Consider the following 25000-nt stretch of genomic DNA (forward strand, 5'->3'; position numbering starts at 1 on the left):
TGTCAAACTTACTTACTGCACGTTTAGGCTGAATTTCTGTCATCATGGCAAAGACAAAATAAATCAATTACTAGAAATGACTTATTCAAACTATTATGTTTAGAAATGTGAAAAAATCTTTTTGTATTGTTAAACAGAAATTGAGGGAAAAAAAATTAACAGGGGGGTTAATAATTCAGGAGGGCTAATAATTCTGACATTAAGTATATACATCACATTCATATCAGTGCGTAGTGGCTGTATATTAGCACTGGTGGGACACTAAAGCAACCCACGCTTCCCACCAGTGTCTTTAAACAGCCACATCGCACTGCTACGAGTGTGGCAATGCTCATATAAAAAAAAAAAAAAAAAAAATATATATATATATATATATATATATATATATATATATATATATATATATATATATATATATATATTTGTTTATTTATTTATTTATTTATATGAGCATTGCCACATTCGTAGCAGTGCGATGTGGCTGTTTAACGGCACTGGTGGGAAGCGTGGGTTGCCAGTGCTGATATACAGCCACATCGCACTGATACGAGTGTGATATTGCGTTTATGCAACAGTTTGACAGCATATTAGTGTATATAAAAAAGAAAATCAAATACAAAGAGTCTCAAAACCCTATTGTAAGAGGAACTACTATCTTCCGCTATTCATTCACGTCTGCAGCTCACGTCAGAACAGCATAAGCCGGTGCTCATTCACTAACGTCACAGTAGAGCTTTGAACGATTCTTTAGTCTAATGTCTGAAGTGATGACAAAACAGGTAAGTTTGCTCACATTTGAAGATTATATGGCTGAATGGTATGAAATGCCATTGCAGTCTACAGAGATTTCCCATTTTTTTCTGCTGCAATCAGGAGATCATAATATTACTATGGTATAAATACAGCACTACTATATATACAAGAGAGAGAGATCGACTTAGAAAGTCATTTACCCGTTTAATGATTTGATCAGCAATTTGAAATTACATTTTTTTGCTTAAGCTTATTATGCGGTCTCTGTCGCCATCTTGTGGATAAACATAGTCAACCGCTCAAAGACAGGCTAATGGCCGCCAACACTGTGTCTCTCAGAAATTATAAATATTTTAAAATAGGCAATATCCTTATAAATAAACTGCAATCTAAACAACTAAAATAGCCTCTAAAGTACATTATGTTGCCCAAAAGCTGCAACATTTGTCAAACTGTAGAGTGTCCTCTGCTTGTTGCTGTATGTGGGCGGAGTAATGCACAAGGGTAAAGGGTTAAGAGGCTGGACCAGTGCTGTTACTGGCAGAATATCGTACAGCTATCAGCCAATCAGATTCAAGAACCAGATAGAACTGTTGTTGTATAAATATAAATATATTGTATTCATAATATAATGTATTTAGACTAGTGTTTTTCATGCAATAAATGCATAATCTTATGGATGTTTTGAATTTTATTAAATGTAAAAACAGAATGTGAAACTCTCTTTTTTTCTTCTTGTACTGAACTGATTTTTTCTTTATTCCACTGCCCCAGGTGTGAATTTGCTTAATCAGGTGGTCACAATACGCATATAAAAGGAATGAAATGATACATAAATGTGTCACGTCTAATAATAAACATGAACAAAACAGTCTGGCTCTCAGTTCCACTTTTTGATGCCTGTCTAACCTTAGCAGCCTCCAGTTCCTTAACTCGATCTTCTGAGCTTGACAGTTTGGCTTTCAGTGCTGCGATCTCGCTCTCCATTGGCATCACCACCGAACGGAGCTTCTCCGCGTCCTCTTGAGCCTAGATTAGCACAAACCATAAAACGAATCAGAGAGAGAGGGGGGGGGGGGGAATAAATTTCACTCTGCATAATCACTTTCACACTTCAAAGTAGCAACATTACAAGACGACGGGCAGTGCAATGAGTAAGCCATGTTTCTTGTATCCTCTATGTACAATATGCGAGGTATTTACTGAACATTTAGGACTTATATCTGCTGTATCATTCATACCCCATTTCATATTTAAATTCATTCTTTTCTTAATTTAATTTTTTCTGCTGGTCATATTCATTATACTTCTTTTATACACCTTTTTAATGTTTAATTTTTTTTTATTATTATTATTTATTTATTGGCTGCTGGTCTTATTGACGAAAAGTATTCATAGCACTTCACTTTTTCCACACTTTTTTTATGTAACAGCCTTATTCCATTAATTCCATAATAACAATGTAAAAAATGTTTTTGAAATTGTTGCAAATTTATTAAAAATAAAAACCTGAAAAATCACATGCACCTAAGTATTCACAGCCTTTGCCGTGACGCTCTAAATTGAGCTCAGGTACATTCTGTTTCCACTGATCATTCTTTCATTGTTTCAGCAGCTTAATTTGAGCTCACCTGTGGTGAATTCAGTTGATTGGACATGATTTGAAAATGCACACACCTGTCTATATTAGGTCCCAGGGTTGACAGTGCATGTCAAAGCACAAACCAAGCATGAAGACAAAGGAATTGTCTGTAGACCTCCGAGACAGGATTGTCTCGAGGCACAAGGCTGGGGTAGGTTACAGAAAAATTTCTGCTGCTCTGAAAGTTCCAATGAGCACAGTGGCCTCCATCATCCGTAAGTGGAAGATGTTTGGAACCACCAGGACTCTTCCTAGATCTTGCCAGCCATCTAAGCTGAGTGATCAGGGGAGAAGGACCTTAGTCAGGGAGGTGATCAATAACCCGATGGTCACTCTGTCTGAGCTCCAGCGTTCTTCTGTGGAGAGAGGAGAACCTTATAGAAGGACAACTATCTGTGCAGCAATCCAGCAATCAGACCTGTATGGTAGAGTGGCCAGACAGAAGCCACTCCCTGCCTGGAATTTGCCAAAAGGCATCTGAAGGACTCTCAGACGATAAAAAACTAAATTCTCTGGTCTAATGAGACTAAAATTGAACTCTTTGAAGTGAATTCCAGGCGTTACGTTTGGAGAAAACCAGGCACCGCTCATCACCAGGCTAATACCATCCCTACAGTGAAGCATGGTGGTGGCAGCATCATGCTGTGGGAATGTTTTTCAGCAGGAACTGGAAGACTAGTCAGGATAGAGGGTAAGATGAATGACTGGGGTGACAGTTCATCTTCCAGCAGGAAAATGACCCAAAGCACAGCGCCAAAATATCAATGGAGTGCCTTCACAACAACTCGGTGAATGCCCTTGAGTGGCCCAGCCAGAGCCGAGATCTAAATCCTATTGAACATCTCTGGAGAGATCTGAAAATTGCTGTACACCGTCACTTCCCATCCAACCTGATAGAGCTTTAGTGGTACTGCAAAGAGGAATGGGCAAAAATTCCCAAAGACAGGTGTGCCAAGCTTGTGGCATCATACTCAAAAAGACTTGAGGCTGTAATTGCTGCCAAAGGTGCATCAACACAGTATTGAGCAAAGGCTGTGAATACTTATGTAAATGTGATTTTTCAGGTTTTATATTTTTAATAAGTTTGCAAGAATTTCAAAAAATCTTTTCACATTGTCATTATGGGCTATTGTGTGTAGAATTTTGAGGAAATGAATTAATTTAATCCTTTTTGGAATACAGCTGTAACATAAAAAATGTGGAAAAAGTGAAGCGCAATGAATACTTTCCGAATGCACTGTAAATACCATAAAACCACATATTAGTATGATAGTGATTTAAACACTGTATGACACTTCTCTTTATTTCAATATATTTTTTATTAATTTTCTAAAATTTATTTTATATCTATTTATTTTATTTGACTTTTTTTCTGTATTTATTATATTATTTGTTGTGTGTGTGAATGTTAAAATTGTTAAAATAATTTAAAAAAAGAAAGCCAACCTTTATTTATGTAGTACCTTACTATAACCAAGGTTGACCAAAGTGCTTTACACTAGTAAAAACTAATTTTACAAAACAACTAAAAAGCAAACAATGCAAAACAATACAATGACAGGATCACCGTGTAATGAACAGTGAGGACCAAGCAAACTCCTAAAGGTTTATTGAGAACCAGAGCAAAAAAGTGATGTGCACTTCTGTCTATAGTGTATTGTTTTTTTTTTTTTTTAAACATAGCTGCAACATTTTATTCATGTTAAACAGCTCGACTGGAGTGCTGACACTTAGCTTTCACTTCTTTATTTTTTTTTTTACTTTTTCCTATATGGTTCTACTTTGTTTCAGCTGTCAGAAAGAAAAAAAATGCTGTAGTATTGATTAAGTATCGTATCGTGATATTTAATTTAGGCATTGTATCAAAGTCGAAATTTTGGTATGGTGACAATAATACAAGAAATATCTATAAAATACAGCAAAACATCAAAACAAAGAAAAGTGTCAGTGCTACTATAAAAAAAAAAAAAAAAAATCATACCTTCTTCATCTCATTCTCTAAATTTTCTTCCTCCTGTCCTTCAGAAAGACGACGACGTAGCTCAGCTATCTCTCGTTCCACACCGTCACGGTACTGTGCCCATTGTGCTCGCTCCTGCTCCAACTTCTGCTGGAACTGCAATTTAAATTCCCGCTCTGCATCTGAACATGCAAGTCAAGATAAGGATTTACACATCAAAAGAAATCGCTTGGAAACGCTGATCAAAAGCAGACAACTTGCTAATCCTTCCTTGACCAAAGAGGGCTTATTTGTGACGTTTAAAATGAAATAAGCTTTAAACTTTATGTGAACCCACAGAAGCATTTCTGATTTCTGGGTCTACACATTGTGCACATTTTAGAGTACATTAAAAACATAAATTACTAATAAGAGAATACTTTTAGGGTGCTTTCACAGTGGTTTAATTGCCATATCAGTAACTTATGGCAATTTCCTTGCACAAATCGATATGAATAGATATATACACATTAATCAATACATCAATATAGACAATTTCATAATTCATTGAAAGATGAAACTTCTATACCCAGTAAATAAATAAGTAGCATTGAAACATTAGATATGACTTTTCAGTGTGATATATATATATATATATATATATATATATATATATATATATATATATATATATATATATATATATATTATATATATATATATAAATATTTAAAATATTAAAATAATGAAACATTTTAAAATTCTTACCAGGGATACATAAAAAAAAAAAAACTTGTCTAGTTTAATAAGACAATACTTTTAGGGTGCTTTCACAGTAGCATGGATATAGATATTAGATGTCGCCTATGCTATTATTGTTTTGAAAGAAATGCATCAATAGAGACGCCATTTTAGTACAGGGTAGTGCTCTATTGAAATGAATGTGGGACCAAGGTACAGTGGAGGACTGGCTATCCGGAGCCATAGATATACACACATACATATATCTATGATCAGGAGTTTTTTTGTTTTTCAGTGATCATTATGTTAATATTTTTCACAATTACAAATATTATAATTTTACATCACTTTTCTATATCGATGGATAAGTGACTGCACGGACATTGCCAACAAAGAGCACATGTTTGTGTGCAAGGAAATGTATTATCCTTACTACCTGTTAAATTTGATCTGATCCGTGTCCTGAAACACACCCCCTCTCCTGCTTTCACTTCTCATTCTAACAGAGGGAGTGACTGGTTTGTGAATGAATACCCGTTATGAATGACTCGTTCACTTAGCCGACAATAATGCAAGTTTCTGACACCGCAGCATCTTGTTGTCATATTTCATTTACATTGTTTGCTTACTTTATTCAACAAAACTAGCATAAGCCTAGTATTTAGTGCGAGTTGGTGCTATTTTGCCTTACGGTCAGTGCAGTAAGAGACTATTATCATCAACAACATTAATTGTTGAGCACAAAAGTTCGTAACATACAAAAACTTAAAATTGTCATGCCTTTGTTTTCTTTGTTTTCTCATTACTACACCCGTACGCAGCGCTAAAGTCCAGCATCTAATATGGCAGTGCTTTTAATGCATACTCAGGGTCCGTATGCTATATCTAGTGTATATATATATATATCTATGTCACAGTAGCTATGTTTCATTTGGATGATTCAATCCCCTATTGCAAGCAATTTGAATTAGCGAACCCTTTCCAAATAGTTTTTCAAGGCATCTGATGAAGCTTTATTTCATCGCAATATTTATCACAGAAAAAAAAAACTATTTCAGATTTTTCCAATATCGAGCACCCCTAGTGTTGATAGAAGAATCATTTTGTTGGTGGAATTTCGAAAGTCCGAAAGGAGAGAGAAGAATCAAACATTATAGCAAGGTTTTCAACAGTCATTGATGATTTGATGTAGGAGCCAGCAATTTCACAGGTGAAATTAGCGAGGAGATTGCTGAAGAGCGATTGAGTACGAATAAATATTCTCAGATTAGTCCTTACTGTGTTTTAGAACATTTAGCTTAAGTGTTTTATTTCATTTATACAAGCAGATATTTCGTCAAGTTGGACAGATAGAGCAGAAGTATATAATGTCATCAGCGTACTGATCATTCAGACCATGACGGTGCAAAATCTGAGCAAGAGGTAGTATGTAAATCATGAAATGTAATGGCCCAAGAACAGATAACTGAGGGATGAATTGCTTCAGGGGGACACAGCAGGTGATCGAAAGTCCTTTGTGACAATGTAAAAGTGTCTGTCAGAGAGATGGGAGGAAAACCAGGAAAGAGCTGCACAAGAAATACCCAAATCTGAAAGACTAGAAATAAGTAATGCATTCTTTGGACTCTGTGTCGAGCTGAGAGCAAGTAACAGAAGTATAGACTGAGAAACAGAGTCATCAGAAGGAGTAGATCATTGACTACCTTTAAGGTGCAGGCTCATTACTATGGAGTGGACGAAAACCAGATTGAAAAGGATCAAAGAAGCTATTTTCAATAAGAAAAACTAAAGTTGGGAGGTAACAGTGCTTTTCAAGCTTTTCAAGTTTAGTAATGAAACAGATATTTTAAATAGGATGTTAGCGAGATAGAACTGAGGGAACCAGGTTGGGTTTCTTTAGAGTAGGGGTAACTGCAGCAGTTTTGAGTTCTAAAGCAAATGAAGCAGAGGTAAGTGATATATAGAAGCAGCAATAAGGGAACGACAAAGTCTTGGAAGAGAAGTGCAAGCAGGGCTAAGTTGACAGGAGGAAGAGGAGCTTTATTTCAGAATTAAATCAGAAACAGACAATGGAGAAGTCAGAGAAAAACAACAATTTAGTGCCAGCCCCTGTAAAGTAGGCAGGAGGATGTGCTTCGTGAGATCATTAGAAAAGCACTGGTGGATGGCGTCAGTCTTTTCTAACAGATGGGTTATGAAAGAACAGCAGAAGGTAAAACATTCTGGGGTGAGGATTTGATGAGTTTATCAATTGTGCTGAATAAGGCTCTTGGTCTAGGTTTAGTTCTGTTGCTTGATTTACTGACTGAATTCAAGACAAAACAGGCAGAATTGTATTTTTTGAGGTGTTCGATAAAAGCTAAGTGGTGAATAATAAGGCTAGTTTTTCTTTAGGCACGATCAAACTGTCTACCAGTAGCTTTTAAGGTGCAGGGACCTGGAATATTTCAAGGGGAAGAGTGGGTAAGGGAGATGTCTGGTCTTAATAGGGGCAAGCTCCTGTAAGATATTAGAAATTAAGTGGTAGTGAGACAATATCTGAGAAATTATTGACAGGAAAGAGATTTAAAGACTCAACGGCAGCAGAAAATGATGCAGTATCAACAGCTTAAAGATTATGATATGATACAGTGGGTAAGGACATTTCCTAAGCAAAAAGCAAATTTAAATTAAAGGGGTGGTACACTACGATATCATATTTTAAACTTTAGTTGATGTGTAATGTAGCTGTGTGAACATAAATAACATCTCTGAATGTAATGCGCTCAAAGTTCAATGCAAAGGGGGACATTGGCTTTTACAGAGTTAGCTTAGCAAAGTCTACAGCGAACGAAGTTTGGGGACTACAAAAAAAATACATCCAGGCTAGTGAGATCACAAGAGTATCACGTGACGTGCATTCACCTCACACACACACACCCTGCGCAGTGAAGGGGCATGGCCAGAGGCACTGTAACGTTATAGCAGAGAAAGCTAAAATGCCGTCCAAACGCTGCCATTTCCACTGAGTGTGTTCCGTTTCTGTATTTGGGCTTTCAAAAGACACGACACAAAGAGAGAAGTCCTAACAATTTAATTTTAATCATGTTCCAGAGAACTATAAAAAAAAAAAGATATAGCTCTAGCATTTGACAAAGGAGAACTTCCAGAATCTCTCTCAGTTCAGTGCTGGATTCGGCTAAAAACTCCTCATATTAAGAGCAGCCCCAACCATAACAGAAGAAGCTGTGGATTGTGAGCCACAACCTATTAGTATTTTTATTTGTTAAAATTTATCTATTACATAGACAGTTTCTAATGTTAGCCGTATGTTGTAGCGAGGACATAAACAAGGATATAAACAACAGGAAATGCTGTTTTGCACCATTAACAATTTAGCTACAAATTCATATTTATCAGTCAAACCGCTGTAAACACCTACAATCTTCACCAGCGCTGCACTGTCTCTTTATGTGGCCGCTTTCAGTGTGCTCTATATCTTAAATAACAAACTCATAAAACATATGTGAACACTTCATATTACTTACACATGCTTATAACCCAAATATATGTTAAAGACACTCGTCAGATTTTATTTTAGAGAGCAGGCGTGAGGTTCAGCTGTGTGTTCTTAATTTTTCTGTCTGATTCAGGCAGCTAACTTTGCTAACAGCTGCTCTGACATGACTGTTTACACAGCGCAAAAGCGCGCGCTTGTAGGGGCATGACGTGGAGCCAATCTGCAAATCACAGCATATGCTAGCTGACCAATCAGAGCCTCTTAAGGGCGGGCCTTTCAGTGGAACTAGGAAATTTGACATTCGTTTTTATGTTAGCTGTGTAGCTGTATATAATCAAAGATAGATGTATGAAAAAAATACTATGACTTCCTACAAGTGAAGCATGAGCACACATTGCTTTGCATCGTACAAACGCAACCAAGCTATAAGAACACACTGTGGACCACCCCTTTAAATTCAAGCATTTTATGATCAGAAACAGCAGAATCAGAAAAAGAGATGGTGGTAATATCAATCTTTGACATGCAGATCAGATCAAGGATATGACCGTGGGTATGGGTGGGGAAATCGAACAAGCAGAGTTAAATCAAAACGGACCGTAAGAGATTAGTGTTAGAGCAGAGAGCATCAACAAGATCACCAAGCAGTGAGACAGGAAATGATCAAAGTAAACAAGGGTTAAGAGTTCACAGAGTTGAGAGAAAATGTTTGACAATTGGACGATTAGTGTTACAATGATTATAAGAGTCAGTCTTATTTCTTTTTGATATTTAGCGTCAGTCTATAATATTTAGCGTCTATCTCTTTGACTCGTCGGATGGAAACATTAGCAAATGTTTCATGCAATATTCCAGCATTTTGAATAAATCTAATTAGCATCTTTGAATGGAAACACAGCTACTGACACAAACCCTAAAGTAACAAATATATGAACGGACTTCAAACGGCACTCTTATACTATTATAAATGTTATATAAATGAGTTTTCATCCATTTGATGTTTCCTTCCTTAGAGACAATGGTACAGTTGTATTGTTTTTAATGTGTTTCTTCTAAAAATCTATTTCATTTTATTATCACCCATATGAATATTATTCTTGTAAATCACCTTATCTGATGAATAATTTAGAGACCATTTCAAATAGCAAAAACAAACCAATACAAAGAGCTTGCATTGGTTATTGGACACTTTCTGTCTCTTCTTACCTTTCATAATGGCTTGCAGTGACGCCACCTCCTCCTGCCACAGCTGCTTGACCTGGTCGATGGCTTCCTGCTTTGTGCTCTCCGAAAGAGTGGCGACAGCTTTGATGGTCTCCATCTCTGCTTTAGCATCGGCCAGCTCCTCCTGCACACTACACATCTCTGCCTGGGCCTTCTCCAGTATAGCAGTCTGCCTCTTCAGCTCCTCTGAGATACAGTTGAGGGTAAAATTATTGGTGCAATTTTTTGGTCTTTTTTAAAATATTTCTTAAATGATGTTGAACAGAGCAAGGGATTTTTTACAGTATTTTCTATATTTTTTTTTCTTCTGGAAAAAGTCTTATTGGTTTTATTTCGACTAGAATAAAAGCAGTTTTTTAATTTTTTATAAACTACTTTAAGGTCAATATTATTAGCCTCCTTAAGCATTTTCTCCCCTGATTGGCTACAGAACAAACCATTGTCACACACATTGTTTTGCACTTTAAGCTAAATACTAGTGTCTTGAAAAATATCTAGTAAAATATTATGTACAGTCATCATGGCAATGATAAAAGAAATCAGTTTTTAGAAAGGAGTTATTAAAACTATTATGTTTAACGTGTTGAAAATAACTCTAATTAACTCTGTTAAATAGAAATTGGGCAAAAATTTATTCAATTAAATTTTATTTGTATAGCGTTTTTACAGTGTAGATTGTTTCAAAGCAGCTTCACATAGAAGATTATAGCGAACTGAAACAGTGCAGTTCAGTTTTCAGAGTTTAAGTTCAGTTAGGATTGCAGAATTAATCGAAAAAAAGTTCCCGATCTCGATTCGACCCCCCACACGATCTTAATCCAGCATCTCTACGATTCAGTCAATTATATTTTCAAGTTTGGAAGGTCACACAGGTCTTCACATTGTTTTACATACAATGCTCAGCAATGTGGACACCTCCAAATGGCGTTGAAAGAATCACATTCTGTGTTTATAAGATACAATTTACCGAAAAATGTCATTTCTGTCTTAACGTAATCAAGTATTCACGCCTGTAAAATGACACGTGAGCTCACGCACTGTTTATTTACTATTGAGAGGATGTGTGTGTGCCCGTGAATGATGTCTATTTTAGCAAACAGCATAGAATACACAAGACATGTCATTCGTATCTTTTTGAATGGGGAAAAGTGTAACGGTTAATATGGTGAATAAAGCCCCACCCACTAGTACAGGAGCCAATCACTATATGGCAAATAAAGCCCGCCTTCTAGTTCAGGAGCCAATTATCGATAGCTATAGACTGACGATACTCCAAGGAAGGGGCTCGGACCAGATGTGAGTTTCTGCAGATTTTGCGTGATTTGAACATTTAGAAATTAAACAAAAGACACAGTTGTTGTTTAATTTTATTGGTGATTCCTATTGCGAATTTTAATCGTAAGCTTGGTAAGCAATTTTGGAGAATTTGACGTTTCCCTATTCAAATAGAATGCCTGAGCATACTGCCCGAGAGGCGTTTTGACTTGCTTTAAAGGGACTTTGACTTTAGTAAACAGAACCTGCACAGGCTGTGAATAACAGGAAATAAAGTGGTAAATAACGTTCAGTTTGTTGCACAGAGTGATCGTTTGGGAGCCGAGCGGGAAGTCTGATTTGCATGTATGGCTGTCTCTTAATATGCGTTCCTCAGGGACGATCTTGCGTTCTTGTGTTACGTCATCATAAACTGCCAAAGTTCAGTTCCAGGATGTGTCAATGCAGATTTGCGCCTCTAGAAGTCCCAGAAGTCATTGTGACTGAATGAAGGAGGTGGAAAGTGCGGCATTTTATTTAGATTTATTATTAAAGTTCAGAGATAACTTATTTATCTCAGAACTTTTCCTAAATGAGAATGAAGGTAAACATTAACATGAACATCTTAAAAAAAGGCATAAACACATCAATGGAGCTTATTTGCTGAAATTCATAAAATCTTTTTTTTTATTTGTAGTGTGCAAAGTATATTTGTAAGGTTTTGTGCATGTTATATATATTGAAAAGGGGAAAAAAAACAATAAATCGTTGTATGAATGCTGTAATCTTTAAGTAATTTTTGGTTAAAAACGTGAAGGTCATGTGACCATCAGGAAGAACGCAGCATCTCATTTCTCACAGGACGCATTCTGTGTTCTCGGGGTTGTTCTCGCAGAATTCGTTCTTCTGAGGTGACCTGGCAAGACTGGTCTTCACAAGAATGCAAGTCCGTTCTCTGCGTTCTTGATAAACAGCCAATGTTTTGTCCTCAAAGTGACGGCAGCCATTACATGAGCGCACTCGGCAGTAAAAGTAAAAAATAAAAGCATGCACATCATTTAAATCAGCGCTTCCCAACAGGGGGGTCCCGGCCCAAGAGGGGGCTTCAGCAAGCTCTGTGGGGGGTTGCGTCATGTTTAAAAAAAAAATGTTAGCAGTGGACTATTAGAAGAACGATCATGTTGCTTCAGTTCATTTCATCTCCTGGCTGACCAAAAAAATGGACAAATTTGTAATTTGTCCTCCAGAAAAAGACAGAGTCTCACTCATTCGCCTTCAGCAGCTAATAGTAAGCATACTGGGCCCAGGTGAGGAAGCTCCAAACATTTTGGGTCGCAGTACTAACAATACTGGCAACACGAAATGCAGGAAAATACTAAGATGGTGAACTATGGTTTTATTAAATTTTTTCTGAGCAAAGTGTCCCTGACCCAGCCACAGTGCATTATCTGTGGCAAAGTTCTTGCTAACGAATACATGAGCCTGTCCAAATTAATAAGACATTTGCAAACAACTCATCTCTAATACCGTGACAAGCCCAGAGCATTTTTGACCGCAAAGGCTTACGTTTTATAGTTACAGATAGTCTACTGATGTTTTGCTTTTATATTTTAAACATATATATAGTAATAAACATACTGTTTGTTTGAAAACAAAATTTTTTTTCATCATTACTGCAAACCTACTCATTCATTCATTTTCTTTTCGGCTTAGTCCCTTTAGTCGCCACAGCGAAATGAACCGCCAACTTATCAAGCATATGTTTTACACAGCAGATGTCCTTCCAGCTGCAACCCATTTCTGGGAGACACCCATACACTCTCATGCACACACACTACGAACTATTTTAGCTTACCCAATTCACCTGTACCGCATATGTCTTTGGACTTGTGGGGGAAACTGGAGCACCCACACGAATGCGAGAACATGCAAACTCCACACAGAAATTCCAACTGACCCAGCAGAGGCTCGAACCAGCGGCCTTTTTGCTGTGAGGCGACAGCACTACCTACTGCGTCACCGGTCGCCGACTGCAAACTAATATTAGCGATAATATCATTGAATGTGGAGAGGAGCCTTCCAATAGTTTCCGGGGGAAAAGGGGGTCTCAGGCAAAAAAAGGTTGGGAACCACTGATTTAAATGATCATATCGCATTGTAAAGTTATGATTATGAAAAGCATTTGACATGTTTTTTCTTTCATTGTGAACTCAAAGTGTTGTGCATGAGAATAAATGTTTAACAGTGTCAGTATAACTACTCTAGCCTACATAATGTTGAATATAATGCAAGAGGGAATCTGATGACACAAAAAAAAAATTCTCATTTTACTAGCGAAAAAAATTGTCTAATAATGTTGTTGATGACAGATTGCAAGCATATGTCTCAATAATAAAAATTCAACTTTAAAATTATGAATATTCTGATGTAATCACTTTACTGTGAATTAACAACCAGGTCAAATTTAAAGTCTATTCAAGTCCACCATTCCAAGTCTAAATAAAATGTAGCATTTTAACCAACCTACACATGGGCCTAATATTATTCATGTTGTTTTACCATATTTTTGAGAACAACAATAATAATAACCTACTCATTAACCTTTATTTTACATCTACAGAATCATGAGAAAATCATGACCTTGATTTTAAACAAAAAATAAATAAATAAATAGTGATTCTCATTCTAGCCAGAATCCTGCAGCCCTAGGAAAAATATTCAAGAGTTTAAACTTAACAGGAGAGCTAATAATTCTGTATACTTTACTATATTGACTATTAGGGCTGTACGGTATAAAAAAAAAAAACTGACATTGCAATATTTTATTTTTCTTCGATATTCCTTGCACTATTGAATCACCAAATCAAATGGAAAGAAATTGCATATGTCTAATGGGATGATTTTATAAGGGAGAATATCTGCATAAAATGTAATAAACCAAACACAAGCATTGAGAAATACAGTAAAGCAATGATACTGTACAAATAAAATGCTATATGGACCTCTAGCAATATTCAGAAAGATACACTTAATAATCAAAGGTAAATAACACTGTATAGTTTTCATCGTATATTTATCGTACATAAATACATAATCGTACATAAATACGATTAATCTTTCTTAAAGCCTGGATACTTTACACTGACTTAAAGTAATGCTCACAGTCGCAGACCCTAAAAACACACATAAATAATAAACGTTTTGGTAACTTAATGGTTAAAAACTGCAATGACATATCGTAAGTGCTTTCAAATACAGCTCCTGGTCATGAATTATAGCAGTTCAACATTGCAGGTTCTGCAATGTGACTATTACAGATGCGCATATTGCGATATGGATGCTGAAACGATATATTGTGCATATTTACAAGACAAGAACAAAGGATTATGAGGAGGAACTTACAGGTTCAGTTCTTTAAGTCCACCAACATTTGTTCCTCTTTTAAAGCCTATTTGGGGTGAAATTGTTTCTCATAGGGACATAGAGTGATTTCAATATTTACAAGGGCTAGTAAGTGATTTGGACTGAATCGAGAAAGCTGGTGACTTTTTCCCCTTACACCATTACAAAAAATATTCCAGCAAGAATAATCTACTGTTTTTGGAAGAAAACCCTCTGGAATCTACTGAAAGCAGCTTCATCTTGCAGAATGACATATGAATGGGTGCAGGGTCATAAGGATTTAGGATTATAATGTTGTAAATAATGTTCAGTTCCTTACACAGACTGATGGTTTTGATAAGCAATTGCATTGTATTGTCAGAAGCCACAGAATTAGTTTGCCTGTATTTTTATTTTAACTCTGAAATTCTGATCGACTTGGATTGAATGAATAATCAAGAACCATGGTTTCAGCTAAAAACAGAACTGAGAACAAAAAAAAGCAAGTAAATAGTACATGGTTCCTACTAGGGTTGCACAATATATCGCAAAATGATCGTTACTGCGATAATAGTATATGCAGTATCCGTATAGCAGACATGTGTGATAAATTAAATGTATTTTATGCATTGGTTGTTTTCGTAATACTGACCAATCAGATGGGGCCCTGCTCTTTTTAGGCCTCTCTCCCCAGTAGTTGTCCTGCTATTAACTGGAGCGACGCAAAGGTGAACCCAGAGCTAAAAATAAATACTAATGGTAGGAAAATAAGGAGCATGACAACAGCTAATCAGAGTCAGAATATCTGGGTTTTCAGTGTTTTAAAGACTAAATGATTGCAGTCAGAATATCTGGGATTTCAGTGTTTTAAAGACTAAATGATTGCAGTCAGAATATCTGGGATTTCAGTGTTTTAAAGACTAAATGTTTACACACAAACACTGCAGTGCTTTGTAATTTTCTCCATAAATAAAACTTGTATCAGAGTGACAGCAATGTTTTGTCAGCTTGTCATTCTCTGGAAAAATGGCAACCTAACACCGGGGAAAAGGGGGTCTCAGGCAAAAAAAAAAGGTTGGGAACCACTGCGTTAGATCATGTTTATAATATCTTGTCTGGTGAAAAGGGTCCATTGTGCAACACTAGTTCCTACACTTTTTCTAAAGTGAATTTTAAGTATTTACAGCATAAGTATTTCAAATATTTAATTATTATTGCCTGCTTAGTCAGATGAATTCCAATTTCAAGCAGTTTCAAGCACTTTTTCCTAAATTTAGGCATTTTTTTCAAACCACTGGATTAACACTAGATTAAAATTTTCAAAGGCATTTTCAAGGATTTTTTCCAGCACCTGTACGAACCTTGACAGTAGCAAATCTTCATTTCTGTGTGAACTTTTCCTTTATTTTTTCTAAGCAACTGCGAGCAACACATTCCCAGAACTCATAACTTTACCATGAAGAACTCATTCAAATGCACAAGTTTTTATCACTGAGGTATCATGCAAATATACTTGAATAGACTGGGGTTGGGTCGATAGACAAGGTCATCGTCCATCGCAGATGGCCGATAGACATCATGATGCTGAGCCGGCATCACGATCCTTCGCCCCACCCCCATCGCAGCAGCACTTAGGCCTCGTTTACACAAATATGTCTTCACTTTAAAATGGCATTTTAGAGCATAAACGATCAACACTGGCGTTTCATCTAGAAAAGCCCTCCTTCCACACTATACCGCTAAAAATGCACATCACGTGACCACACACACAATCTGTCATGCTGCAGCATATGCGTGCATCCGTCAGAGCAGTTAGATAGCGTCTCACTTTAGTTGTTAAACGTGATATTTAATTAATCTCGTCTCTATCTAACGACTCTTCAGTCTTTTGAATCTATCAGGTGTCACAGTGTCAGTACACTGCTTCAATCTTTCGCTTTCACGCTTGTACTTATTAATTTTAGCTAGCTCAGATACTGTTGGTTAATTCCTGTTGGTTGTGCACATTTTTTACCAACCAAGTTTGTCGATGCCATTATAACGGTACAGATCACTCTGCCTATTCATGCCAGAGTCCTGCGGAAAAAGTGATTAACAGGGGGTAATTTATGTGTAACTTATTTTTATTTATTTATGATTATGTTATGGGTAAAACAAAGACAATGCGGGTTAGGTAGTTGAAACGGTAGGCTATAAATAATTAATTCTATGTGAATTAATTATTCATAATATAATTAATTCACCGCCGCCTAGGATGATGATGCAATTGTCCATTGCGATGTTTCACATTAGACATCATACGATGCCAAATTGGTCGACATCGCCCAACCCTAGAACAGACGTCGCAATTTTGGGAAACAATTACCAGCCGAATAGGACTTTACTATACAAATAAACTATAATTTTTGATTAAAGGGACAGCTCAGCCAAAAATGAAAATCTTCTCACAATTAACTCACCCTCAAGTTGTATCAAACTTTTTCTTGAACTTGAACACAAAATATAAGATAGAAAATAAAGATATTTTGAAGAAAGCTAAAAGCCTATAAGCACTGACTTCTATAGGAAAAACAAATACTTTGGAAGTCAGTAGTTACAGGTTTCCAGCATTTTTCTAAATATCTTCTTTTATGTTTAACATTAGAATGTCATAACGGTCTGCAACAAGTAAATGGTAAGTAAATGATGACAGAATTTTCATCAACTATCTGTTCAACACTAAAAAGTTGCACCCTGTTTGCACTCTATTGTTACTTAAATATATGAATAACCTAGGATGTTTGCCCTAGATGTAAGTGGAGAGCCCTGCTTGTTTTGTTTGCAATGTCTGAAACTCAAATGTCTTAATTCTAGCCGGTACACTTTCACCATGGAATAAAGATATACTGTAACTGTGTGCGTTCAGATGTGACGTGTACAGAGTAGATGAGAACTGGTTTGAGAAAAGTCAGCAATTGCAAAATCCCTATTACTTTTTTTTCCTTTTGAAACCCACAGATTAGGTTTTCTAGGAATTTATGAACCCCAGAGGCACCAAAATGGACAATTAAAAAAAGAATTGTTCACACAAAAATAAAAATCTGCTATGTATTTCCTCTCCCCTGTTATTTGACTGTTTGTAACTTCATAACTAACTCAAAACACTAAAGACTAAATCTCTTAGCATTAATAAACATACAAATCACCATCATTTATAATTTGTTCCGTAGGTGTTGAGATCTCGATCTTTTAATGATTAATTGTGCAGCTTACACTGAATGCATTAATGCAGGCTAAACAAGTAGTGACAGAAACACCTTTAATAACCTAAGAAACCCACCACATCCCAAATAACCCACCACAACTTCTTCCGCCATCATTATATTTTACAGGAAAGCCTAAATGCTTTCATACATGTGATTTTAATGACGCAAGAGGCGATCTCTCTGCAATCTTTACAAATTTAGGATTAATCCACAAGTAAAAAAATGTATTAATCCGCAGGTTACGTGTGTTCCGAACCGTGGGTTGTGATCCATACAAATCACCATACAAATCACCAATCCATACAAATCACCAATCCATACAAATCACCAATCAAATCACCAATCAACTGTGATACATTACACCCTCTGGCATGAATAGGCAGAGTGATGTGTCGTTTTAATGGCGTCGACAAACTTGGTTGGTAAAAAAGGTGCACAACCAACAGTATCTGAGGTTTTTGCTAAAATTACAAAGTACAAGTGTGAAAGTGAAAGATTGAAGCAGTGTACCGATGCTGTGACACGTTACCTGATAGATGCTAGGTGAAACACCAGTGTGGACGCGAGTTGTTTACGTTCTAAAATGCCATTTTAAAACGAAGACGTATTGCTGCTGCGACAGGGGCTGGGGGAGGATCGCGATGCCGCCTCAGCATCGTGATGTCTATCAGTGAAAGACGATGCCATAGTCCATTGACTTAACCCTAGCCTCTAGTTAACTGACTCCTTTTTAGTTAAACAAGATTTTAGCTGAAACTGTGGTCTTGGATTTATAAAATTCAAGTCAGCCTCTACTTGCACTTAGACAGATAGATAGATAGACAGACAGACATTTAGTGTGTCTAATACTATTATCTTACCTTCTTTAGACAGATATAGTTCTTTAAACTTGGCCCGCTTTTGGTTGAACTCCATCTCCAGCTGTTGTTTGAGCTTCAGGAAGTCTGTTCGATCCTGCTCCAGTTCAACCCCTGCCAAATCAGCACATCATTCATCAGTAACATGCATTCAACAAAAACACACACCTCCAACCTCTCAAGGGCACTGTGACTCTTTACATCCTGCAGTAAAATGTGCGTCAATAATGCATCACCCTCCGATTACCAAAAAATTTCACTGAGAGAACCAAGGTCACTTGGCCGGTTCAGTATGCTTATAACAAGGCTACAAACATTTACTGTAAATAAAAATAAGTAATTTCTTCTGGAGGGGGGGGGTTCACAGATGTTTAGGGCTTAGCAGTATATTGAAATAACAAATGTGGATAAAGCAATGGCATTGGTTTGTAATAATAATAATAATGAATGATTTCGAACAATAGTATTTAGTATGCCTGCCTCTAGCACACCACTTTAAAAAGAAAAACTCCTCAGCACATCAGGGAAAACTAACACGCATCTCTGAAACCAAGCAGAAAGGACATGCTGGTTTTCGGTCCAAAAAGTGATTTTAGGATTGAGGCTGAAATACTGTATTACCGACTGTTTTCTTACTGTATGTTAAGAAAGCAATAAGACAGAAAATAATATGAAACAGTGCTGCAACATGATAAAAGCTATCATTTCTATTTTAAAAGGAGTTTTGTCATAACGATCCACAATGTGCGAAGATTCTTTTTTAGAAACCATTTCTATTTCTGTGATGCTGTGGCTATACAACAGCATAACCTACTATACCATGGATGTTTTTATTCCTTTTTTCTGTTATTTATTTCTCATTTTCTGAATATTTTATTACTATGATGATGTCCAGCCACTTTATTAGATACACCTGGGTTGGACCCGCTTTTGCCTTCAGAACTGCCTTAATCCTTCGTGGCAACAAGGTGTTGGAAATATTCCTCAGGGATTTTGGTCCATATTGACATGATAGCATCACGCAGTTCCTGCACATCCATGACAGAAATCTCCCGTTCCACCACATCCCAAACATGCTCTGTTGGATTGAGATCTGGTGACTGTAGAAGGCATTTGAGTACAGTGAACACATTGTCATGTTCAAGCTTTATGACATGGCGCATTATCCTGCTGGAAGTATCCATCAGAAGATGGGTACGCTGTGGTCATACAGGGATAGACATGGTCAGCAACAATACTCAGGTAGGCTGTGGCATTGGCTCAATTAGTACTAACGGGCCCAAAGTGAGCAAAGAAAATATCCCCCACACCATTAAACCACCGCCACCAGCCTGAACCGTTGATACAAGGTAGGATGAATCCATGCTTTCATGTTGTTGACGTCAAATTCTGACCCTACCATCCGAATACCGCAGCAGAAATTGAGACTCATCAGACCAGGCGACGTTTTTCAAATCTTCTATTGTCCAATTTTGGTCAGCCTGTGCAAATTGTAGCCTCAGTTTCCTGTTCTTAGCTGACAGGAGTGGCACCCGGTGTGGTCTTCTGCTGCTGTAGCCATCAGGCTGAAGGTTGGATGTGTTGTGCGTTCAGAGATGCACTTCTGCATACCTCGGTTGTAACGAGTGGTTATTTGAGTTACTGTTGCTTTTCTATCAGCTCGAACCAGTCTGGCCATTCTCCTCTGACCTCTGGCATCAACAAGACATTTGAGCCCACAGAACTACTGCTTACTGGATATTTTCTCTTTTTTGGACCATTCTCTGTAAACCCTAGATGGTTGTGCGTGAAATCCCAGTAGATCCACAGTTTCTGAAATACTCAGATCAGCCCATCAGAGACCAACAACCATGCCACGTTCAAAGTCACTTAAATCACCTGTCTTCCCCATTCTGATGCTTGGTTTGAACTGCAGTAGATTGTCATGACCACGTCTACATGTCTAAATGCATTGAGTTGCTCCCATGTGATTGGCTAATTAGAAATGTGCGTTAACGGGCAATTAGACAAGTGTACCTAATAAAGTGGCCAGTAGTGTATATAAAATGTTTGGCAATACTGTACATTGTCATGCCAGTAAAAAAACTTGAAAAATACATTGTTTAAAAATCCCATTTTTTCGTTTGTCATATTTTTTGTTTGTAGTTGACTATTTATTTATATTGGGTAAATGGTGTGTTTCAATACAGCTACCACCGCAATATTTAAAACCTGTAGGAAGCACTGATAAGCACTGATATGCATTCATTATTAAATGTTTCTAGAGTTTACATGACATTTATTGCCATACAAGCACGAACCAAGAGAGGGACCGAGTTGAGGCAAATTATAGTCCACTCTTGGAAGCACCTAGACGTATCTATGGGCCAGTATAAGTTTGTGACGGTATGATAACCTTGGATAAAAATATCACTGTTTCAGGGTATCAAGGTATCTTGATTACGGCTCTAAAATAAGTTATTTTTAAATGTCTTAGTAAAAAACACATTTTTCCCCATTGAACACAATATACAGTAGGCATGGGACGATAACAGTTTTCAAGGTATACCGCGGTTTGGAGAAGTCAAGGTTTTAAAACCGCCAAAATTTCTGTAATATCATTCCTAAGGTATGTGTAAAATTTTTTTTATTTACATTTGTTTTAGGACAACAGTATCTCCAGCAGAAAAGATATCCAAAGATGCCATTTTAAATTGTAAAGAAATCTGGTTTTGAAACAAATGAAGATAGCAGAAGTCAATAATTCATGTGAATTATTTAGCCTAACATGTCTACAGCTCCAAAATATTAGAAATCTTTCAAAAATTTAAATATATTGAAAAAAAGTTTTTTTGGCCAAACATTTAAAAAGAAAATATTTAAGAGCAGTAATCACAATACCGTGAAAGGGTGATATTTTTATCCAAGGTTATCTTAGCGTCAGAATCTTATACCAGACCATGCCTAATATACAGTACTTAATTTCAATTTTTTTCAATTTACAATTCAGATTTATAATAATTTGGAGCAGTAAACATGTCAGGCTAAATAATTAAAATAAAATCATTGACTTCTTCTAGTTTGATTACTTTAAAACACACAGATTTCTTTACAACACAAACTAAAACTTTTACATATACTTTAGGAACCATATAACAGAAAATTTTTGCAGTTTTAAAACCTTGACTTTTTCAAACTGATGAAAACCTTGAAACAGGTTATCATCCCATGCCTAGACGTATCCGAATGGTAACACTTCTTTCCTAAATCTAGTTATTGACTTCCATTATCACAATAATAAACACAATTTATTTTATAAAAAGTTTATAATATTATTTATTGACTGAAGGCATTCCATGTGACCAGAAGTGAAGAAAAGTTTTTAAAACTTTTAAAAAAAGCATAAAAAGCATAAGCATAAAGTGTTTTGGTGTTTTATGGTATTTGATTAAAGATAACGAGGGCAAATTAATGTTTACAAAATTTGTAAAAAGTGCACAGATACAACATTTATACAAACAAACAAAAATACGAGAAGTACATTTTGAATTCATGCCGATTTAAATGTTCTGTTTGACTTTCTGTTCTTTTCGAGGCGTATTTAGAGTTTTTACGCAAGCGTGTATTCAGGCCTTCATAGCAGATTTACTAGTGTTCACAGTGCAGTGTTTCCTGGACAAGATGTGCATGAGAATCGCAGCTTTCACTGTAATACTTTTTCCATTTCATTTCGATTAACTGTGCAGCCTAACATGTTGAAACTTAATTACCAATATATTTGCTTTTCATACAAAAGTCACAGTCCTATTTGATCTTTGGACTCAAACACAAACCTATTCGACAACTTTTTACTGACATTCAAAAAAGTGGAGAGGTTTACCAACTATTATAAAACATTTTTACCCATGAACAGATGATGTGGATTCAGCTCCAGCCAAACCACTATCATGTCAGGCGGTAGATACATTAAAAAAAACAGAAACCTGCAAAACTTGCTTCAATGAAGATTCTCTACATCATTTAAGACAAGCAGTGTTTGAATGTTTCATCAGTAAATGAGTACAGAATCCAGTCCCATGTTCAACCCAGCTCAGTCACCCGCAAATCTGTCCGGACAGATCATACATCTATATTATTATTAGGTTTTCACAAATGCAAATCTGCAACATACATCAAAGTTGTTTGTCAGATCTGTAAAGATGACTGATGACAACACCCAAAGCAAGTATTAGCCTTTAGGGATGACAGAAGGCTATCTGAACATATGCAAAAAAAAAAAGAATAAAATAATAAAAATAAATAATTTTTTATATATATATATATATATATATATATATATATATATATATATATATATATATATATATATATATATATATATATAGTAGCTCAGTGAGATCAAAACAGCATTTGCAAGAGTTTCATAATAACTGGAAATAACCGTTCCTATAAAACCTAATTAGCCATCATCCCTAATAAGAACTGGGCAGAAATATTTTTGATTGGTGATTAATAAAATAAATTAAATAATTATCCAGTTAATTTAATGTTTATTCTCAAAAATCTTTTTTTCCATATTGTAGATTACTTATTGTGCCTACCCATTGTATGTATTTGAAATAGAGATGTGCGTTCTGTTTTAATGCATCTATATAAAATCACTGTAATATATGGGCTTGGCTGTGGCTATTAATTTCCTTTAGTTAATTCAATATTTAATGTAAACTGTTAATTTTTGTAAATTCCGTTTAAATCAAATAAAACAGAGTATGTGAATCAGAACCAAATCAATATATTTTAATCGAAACTAGGGCTGAGCGATTTGGTCTAAAATCTAATTCTTGATTAATTGAACATTTTAACTTGATTACTATTAATGAAAATAATTTATTTTTTCTTACATAAAAAATTATAATAAATAACTTGCACTTTTGGAAACAAAATAATTTATTTTCAATGTTTTTTTTTATTAAAAGTAGAAAATAAGCAGTATCTCTTCTAAATAAAATAACTCTTGTATATCCTATAACTAATATTTTAAACTGTGCATTTCTTGCATTTTCTGTAAACAAATATTTTAATGTAAATGATCATTTTATTGTAATGAAGGCATCTCTGGCGCAGCTTCCAATCATCATCAATTTAGTGCAAAAATACGACATGTAAAGTTTCTTGAGTGATGCGCAAGTATGCAAGCTCGCAAACGCTGTGCCGGACCATACCAGTGCGCCCGACGCAGAAGTATAAATCAGCCTTAAAAGAGTGGGGTCACATGACTCCACATTCGGTAGAGAAAGCAAGTTTAAAAATTGACCTGGAAAAATTTGACCGATTATTAGTTCTGAATGTCGATTTTGATTACTTTGCAATTAATCCCCCAGCCCTAATCGAAACCCAAAACAAGGTGATGATATTAAATCATATTAAAATGAAAGTGTGACTGTAAATATTGGTATTTACAGGTGTATTAGGGCTGGGCAATTTGGCCTGAAATCAAAATCTCGATTAATTGAACATTTTAATTCAATTACAATTAATAAACGATTATTTATTTATTTATTTATTTTATTGCCTTCATAGTTCACTGACAAGTTTTGTACAGTAAATATGCTCACAAATTACTTGTAAGAGCTTTCTGAATGAAGGGTGCATTACTTGATTTTAAAATAATTGAAAGAAACAAACATTATCTATGATTATTTATTGAACATCAATGTTGAACAACTGAAATTAAACACACATTGCACAATACCAACAGTCAACTTTTTTCTTATGTAAAAGTGAAAATAAATAACTTGTACTTTTGGAAACAAAATTAATGGATTAATAATAAATTAATACATTTTTAAACAGTGCATTTCTTGAATAATCTGTAATTAAATATTTTAATGTAAATAAAATTTGTTTTGTAGCGGAAAATATGCTGTCTCAGGGCATCTCAGGCGCAGCGTCCAATCATCGTCAATGTAGTGCAAACATGCAACATGTACTTAAATTTTTTGAAAGGCGCGCGGGTATGCAAGCTCACGAACGTTGCACCGGACCATACCTGTGCATTCGCCGTGGAAGTATAAATCAGCCTTAACAGAGCGGGGTCATGCGACTCCATCGCGTAGGGAAAGTAATTGAAAAAATTTGATCCATTATAGGTTCTGAATATCGATTTAGATTAATCCCCCAGCCCTAATCAAAACAAAACAATTTGATGACATTAAATCATATAAAAAATGAAAGTGTGACTGTAAATATTGTGCATTTATAGGTGTATTTATAAACATTGTAAAAGGGCTCATTTAAAATACAAAAGCTGATTGGTATAGGTAAATTTAAGACCTTCAAGTCACAGAAATATAACTAATAATTAAAAGGGAACAAGCTGTAAATGTATCACAATGCAAATTTATAGGGTAACAGCTTGAAATAGCTAGCAACAGTTTGAAAATACAGCATTGAACCTTAATACATACAAAAATGAGAGTTTGATAA

General features: G+C 35.8%; 1 protein-coding gene across 1 annotated transcript in view; it reads right to left on the bottom strand.

Moving 5' to 3' along the window:
* Window positions 1–25000, bottom strand: part of rabep1 (rabaptin, RAB GTPase binding effector protein 1) — a 68356-nt gene that overhangs the window by 41869 nt on the left and 1487 nt on the right. The window contains exons 2-5 of the mRNA XM_056458549.1: window positions 18539–18649; window positions 9781–9984; window positions 4377–4537; window positions 1663–1782 (exon numbers count right to left, since the gene is read on the bottom strand). Coding sequence (XP_056314524.1) covers window positions 1663–1782; window positions 4377–4537; window positions 9781–9984; window positions 18539–18649 — 596 coding nt within the window. The remainder of the gene's footprint in view (window positions 1–1662; window positions 1783–4376; window positions 4538–9780; window positions 9985–18538; window positions 18650–25000) is intronic.

Source organism: Danio aesculapii, chromosome 5, assembly GCF_903798145.1.
Source record: "Danio aesculapii chromosome 5, fDanAes4.1, whole genome shotgun sequence".
NCBI classification, from domain to species: domain Eukaryota; kingdom Metazoa; phylum Chordata; class Actinopteri; order Cypriniformes; family Danionidae; genus Danio; species Danio aesculapii.